General features: G+C 42.6%; 1 protein-coding gene across 1 annotated transcript in view; it reads left to right on the top strand.

Moving 5' to 3' along the window:
- Window positions 1-1,207: 1,207 nt before the first annotated feature.
- Window positions 1,208-6,000, top strand: part of GABRA3 (gamma-aminobutyric acid type A receptor subunit alpha3) — a gene marked incomplete at both ends in the record, with an annotated part of 207,401 nt that continues 202,608 nt past the window's right edge. Inside the window, one exon of the mRNA XM_080909995.1 lies at window positions 1,208-1,280. Within this exon, the coding sequence (XP_080766121.1) occupies window positions 1,208-1,280 (73 nt within the window). The remainder of the gene's footprint in view (window positions 1,281-6,000) is intronic.

The following is a 6,000-nucleotide window of genomic DNA, read 5'->3' as shown; positions in this document are numbered from 1 at the left end:
TGTATAGCTGTGCTCCATGTACTTTGGTGGATAGAGGTTAGAGATTATTAGGAATTAATAGAAAGATAATGGCACTGTAGTTTAAATAAAAATGGAACACTATGAAATAATTTAAATGCCTACTAGGTCTCAGTTAATATTTCAATATTGAGGACTAATTGATTTTCTGTCAGATGTCCTTTGTTTCTCAGAAGGAATAGGCCAGAAATTACAATATGAAGGTTAGGTTTTTAAAAGGTTTTAGAGGACTGTAGAGAGGGTTCAGTGGTTAAGCACTTGTTGCTCTTGCAGAGAACTGAGGTTTGATTCTGTGCTACACAGAACAGGTAACAAGCTTTTATTTTATTTTTATTTATTATTCCAGTTTTGGAGATCTGCCACCCTCTTCTGGTCTCCCTGGGCACCAGGCACACTGGTGGAACACAGCCATACATGTAGACAAAATGACCATACACTTAAAATTTAAAAGAGATGGTTTTACCCTAATCATCCTGAATAAAAAGAGAGTGATTTTTTACACTCATACCCACATTCATGTTGCTTCTGAAATGCAAAACAAAACAACAAAAGGAACCCTCCCCAACCTCCCCAAAACAAAACAAATAAACAACAAAATACCAAAAAAAAAAAAAAAAAAAAACAAAAAACAAAAAACTAACCCAACTGTGGAATGGAAGTAGTTTTTATGTCTTAAATTGCTAGATGTACCAGGATCTTTTAGGACAATATACTTCATCATCTCTCAATTAGTTGTTGATGAATCTGAAGAAACTCACCCAGGGCAACCATCATTTTCAGAGGCATCCTCCAGCCCTAAGTTCCTTTGTTTTAGTCTTTCAGTCTCTTTCAACTCTGTTACATTGCTGGGTTACTTCACTCAAACTGTTTCTCTTCTTTTGCTTTATATTTTGGATCAGTCAATTTTATTTTTCTCTTGAGCTTATATATTCTCTAGCACTATGGACCTGCTTTTGCCCTGGATTTCCTTGAAGAAAGCGTGAGCTGACAGTTTTGAATTAGATCCACACTTCTACTTCACTGGGGTGAGGATCAGTATGGCTGAACTGTTTCTTCTTAGTGGAGTGTGAGTGACAACTTTTTTGATGTACAGTTTTTAGGAGCTCATTATTATCCTTGAAGATGGAATGTGAGCAGACAAGGTTGTCAAACCTTTATTTGGAGCCCGGGTTAGAAGGCACGCCCAGAGATGGAAGGGGGAGAACAGAAAAAAGGAGGAAGCTCACACTTTGGTCCTGAAGAGGGAACTAAGCATCTCACAGCGGTTTGGTAATCCATACTTCTTTATCTTCTATTTGCTCTTTGCCTTTTGCTCTTTTTTCTCCCCTTTGCTTGCCCTGCTCCTCCCCTTCTCTCTGAGCTTCCCTAGATTTCTCTGCTGGAAACCTCAAAGAATAAAATACTACTTTAGTCTTTCGTAAAACAGCCACAGATAGAAAGCCTTTGCAGCTCTGTATTCAGAACCCCAGCTTAGCCGCGTGCTCAGCACTAGGCAGTGGTAAATCCAGTGAAGGGGGTGGGGGAGAGGAGGGGAGGAAGGTTGGGAGGGAGGGAAGGAAAGAGGGAGGGGAGAGAGGAGGGAGAGGGAGGTATGAACGAAGGGAGGGGGAGGAGGAGAGGGAGAGAAAGGGAGGGAGAGAGGGAGGGAGGGAGGGAGGGAGGGAGGGAGGGAGGGAGAGAGAGAGAGAGAGAGAGAGAGAGAGAGAGAGAGAGAGAGAGAGAGAGAGAGAGAGAGAGGGAGAGAGGGAGAGAGGGAGGAAGAGAAGAGAGGAAGAGCGTGAGCGCGCGCTAGCTAGCAAAGCAGAGACAGACTGAGAAAGGGACTAGGAGAGACATCTAGAGAAAGAAAAGAAGCCACGCTCTATCAGGGCTTAGCCTCCAACTTGTTTCAGTTCATTCATCCTTTTCTTCTCTCTGCTTCGGGGAAGTGACTGTGGCACTCGGTAAGAGACTGAGATGTTTCTTCTTCCCCCTCCCCCCAAGCTCAGGTCTCCTTTCCAGATAGCATCTCTCTCCCCCTTAAGGAGAGTCTCCTTGGGTTGGTCGGGAGGCGAGACTTGCTCTGCAGCTGTGATGCTATCGTGGGTTCCCCAGTGGGGCTGGTGGAAGCCCAGAGGCGGCATCTGGGCTGGGAAGCGCTGAGGTAAAACCTGGTTTGAAGAAGGGGGGTTGCGATGTGGTGGTGTATGCGCGATTTGCTTCATTGTCAGTGAATTGTTGTGTTCCTCTTTGGAAGCAGGTCAGCATTGACCTTGCAAATTGCTTGGGGGGCCCGACAGCTGCTGCAGATAGCTACAGTGTGGTCCCTAGCCAGAGCAGACAGCACTGTCATGACCCCTCAGAAAGCCCTAGGCACCAAAGATGGGGTAATGGCTGGAGCTCCCTCCTTTAGCTCTTTCTCTGCAGCTGTGTCTGGCTGCTGGAAATCAGAAGGAAGGAGGAGACTGTGCAGCCCCCTTTTCTCTCCTATTGCAGTCCCCAGAAGCAAGTGAGTAGAAAGTTGTAAATAACTGCTTCCTGTCAAGCAGGTGGAGCCCTTCCCCCTTCATTTGAGCGGTTCACTGTGGGGTTGGGCCCCAGTTCTACAAACTTGGTAAGCTTTTTTTGCTTCAGTGAGGGAAGCCCCCAGTGGCTGCCCACCCCCTAATCCCAGGTAGCTGTGCTGACAGCTTTGATCAAGAATTCAGATTTCACATATCCCCTCCAGATGGGCATCCTCTTAGGTCCAGATGTGTCCTTGGGAGGAGGATGGAAATTCCTGATGGTTTGTGAAGAGCTTTCTTCCCAATAGGCTGTCCCCCAGCCTGTGGCTGTGGGAGGGGCTGCTGGGTAGGAGAGGAGAGGGTGGGGTGCTAGGACTTCCATTACAAAAAAAAAATGGTATGGATTAATAAAGGTTGAATCCTCCACTTTGGTTGATTTGAAGCTCTGAGAAGACTAGCTGAAGCTACTGTATCATTCCTGAACTTGTATGGAACAGGATCTAGTTACTAGCTAGAGGCTTCTCTCTGGAGTTAATGGCACTGTCACGGCCCTGGTAATTATTATTATTTTTGAATAAATTATACCAATCACTAACATTTGAGTGTCTAAAGTTTCCGATCTGGGCTGAGGGTTCAATGTGTCATTATCTGTGGTTGACTGATGAGGAAACTGAGGTACAGCAAGGTTAAGTAGCTTGTTAAATGACAGCACTGCCACTTTCAGTGGGAAATGAAAGCACTGGCCCCTGGGTCACCAGTGACTCCCCACTGGCAAGTGCAGAAGCAGCAGGAATGGCAGCTCATCGCTGCTTTGGGGTGCAACTATTGACCTTGAGTAGAGCAATAGGAACTGGAAGTGATGTAGGACCCAGGCTTCAATAAGGGCCCTAGAAGGTTGCTCTATGGCCAACCTACTTTCTGTTTTGGAAAGGCTGCCTAGAAAAACTTTACCTTTCCGTGGTCCCAGCTGAAAACAGTCTATGTCTCACTTCAGACTATCTTTTAAAAAAATGGATCTTGCTGTTACTTTCTGAAAGCTTGGCTAAACATCTGTCAATTGTAGAACATTCCAACTAGAAGGCTCCCTGAAAGTCATTAAACTCTGATTTGTCCCTAGCTCTTGAGTTTGTCCTCAGCACCCAATTTGTTGACTGCTGTCTATTTAAATTTCCCACAGTAATAAAGAGCTCATTATGTAGTTCTTCATAGTTTTGAGCAACTATGTCAGAAATTTTAGAAAAAAAAAATACCTATGGCTTTTGTTCATTGTTTCTTTGGAAATGTCTGGAAGAAACTTGCTATTTTTAAATAATTTTTCTTCAGCTAGTTGAAGATGGTGATCATGTTTTCTCCTCAAGTTGTGGGTGTGACGAGACGATACAAATTAAAGGATTAGGATTGACTTCTGGAAACTAGACTTTTTATTCATGTGGAATAATAGCCCATTTGTTTGTCTGCTTCAGACTCATTCCAGAGCTTTCTCAAGAAGCTCTCATGGTATAAGTTCTAGTCTCTGCTGTCATCTGGACTGCTGCAAACCAAGTTCTCTTTTGTATTTCTAAAGACCATGGAGGACCCTTTGAGGCTAGTCATTCTAAAACAACCAAAGGTTGTCATAATAGCCAGACAAAAGGTATGGATGGGGAATAGGGTATTCCTGAGTTAAGTTTAAAGAAAATATTGGTAAGGAGATATTTGAAAGAGTAGTGACTTTAAGATGCATACATGGTTTGGAAAATGGCTACAATGATAGCTGTCACCGAAGGGATCCAGTATGACCAGAAAGAAAAGGAATAAAGGAATAAACAATGCCAGAGCAGAGCACTGTTAGGAAACTTGGGTTCTACTCCTGGCTCTGGTGATTTGCCAGTTGTGTTGGACGCATGACTTTCCCTTCAAGACTCTTAGTTTATCCATTTTCAAAATAATTTGGTGTACTCTAGCCCTCAGAGTATTTTACATTTGAAAAGTTTTGGTCTGAAGTTTACAAAGTCTCAGTGGTGTGAAGGTTTCCAGAAGTCATCCAGGGGCAGTGCTTCCCAGATTTTAACATACAATAATGTAAAGTGATGTCCACTGGGATAATTTTATAAGCTAATTCTGATCTGGGTTCTTAGAGTGGGGCTGGAACAGTTGAATACACAGCCAGGCGACCCTTATACTGTTTCACCGATCACAGTCAAAGCCACAGAGTTCTAGTGTATCACTCATTAAACCATCGTCATTAATTCAGTTGTTTATTTTCACTATCAGGGAATTTGCTTATGTAGTTAGGCACTGTGGACAGGATAATAAAAGTGAACAAAAGAGACGTATTCTCTGCTGGTTTGAGGTTTGTCACTGTTGGGGAAGACACAAACAAGGTATTTTAGTTAGTGATGAATGCCTTGAAGCATAAGTATGGGGAGAAAATCTAATAGAGAACTTGGGGTTTAAGCAAAGCTTGGGGATATAGCAAACTTATTATTTCCATAAGAGTAGATATTGAAGAAACATAGAAAAGAATAGGAATTAGGATAGAAGTAGTGTAGTAGTTTGTCTGTGGACAGAGAAGGGGATAAGGATGGAGAAGTGGGAGGGGAGGAGAGGGAAAGTATATACTGACACCTGAGAGGAGATACACATGGTCTTTTGAGGGGATTTTAATCTTTGGTTATAAAATATGTTCCTGAGAAAAAGGTTTTTAACTTAGGGTAATTGACATAGTATAAGCTAGATCCATTTAATATAATGTTACTAAGTATTTAAAATAGTCCAAAGAAAATGTGGGAGACACAGTGTGGATTAGGCTTAGTCTCTGTTGTCTGAGATGACAGAGTAAAGTAGGAAGGAGAAGAAATATGCAAGCAATGCCTGTACTAGGAATGTAAGATTCGAAGCCATAAGAGAAGCAAAGAGCTTCAGAAGGGAACAAAGACAACTCCTGGAAGTGGATTTTGAATTATGCATTTAAGATTAGACAGACTTTGGAAAGTACTTGGGGATGGCCAGTTGTACATGGTGGAATAACATATGCGTAAGAAATGTTTGGCAAATAGGTGGAAATCTTGACTACAAGCAATATTGGAGGCCAGCTTGGGAAAAAGATTTATATGCAAAAGGGATAGCATAGCACTAATTGTGAGCAATCTGATCTGGACAGGCTGAGTGGTTTGATTTGTCTGAACTCACACAGATAGTAATGCTATCGCTGAATCTCAGATGAGCTGCTAAATGTAGCCTAAATGTGGTCTTGGAGCTCAGCGAAGAAGCCATGTGGAGATGGTAGCATGAGAGTCAGTGTCTCTCAATTTTTGAAATAAGAAAAGTGATACAACTGTGGTAATTTGGTGAATGTTTATATTTAGGTTGTAAGAGAAGGAGATAAACCCATGTAAATGATAGAAAAGAGGTCTTGATGGGGAGGAGAATGTTCTGTTCTAAGAGGGAAGATGTGAACATCATTGCATTTTACAGTACCAACAAAGGGCTCGCAATTTTGTGTAGACTTCTTACTCTG

This window comes from Micromys minutus (assembly GCF_963924665.1).
Source record: "Micromys minutus genome assembly, chromosome: X".
Classification (NCBI taxonomy): Eukaryota; Metazoa; Chordata; class Mammalia; order Rodentia; family Muridae; genus Micromys; species Micromys minutus.
Note: the sequence above shows the minus strand (reverse complement) of the source record. Positions and strands in the feature narration are given on the sequence as shown.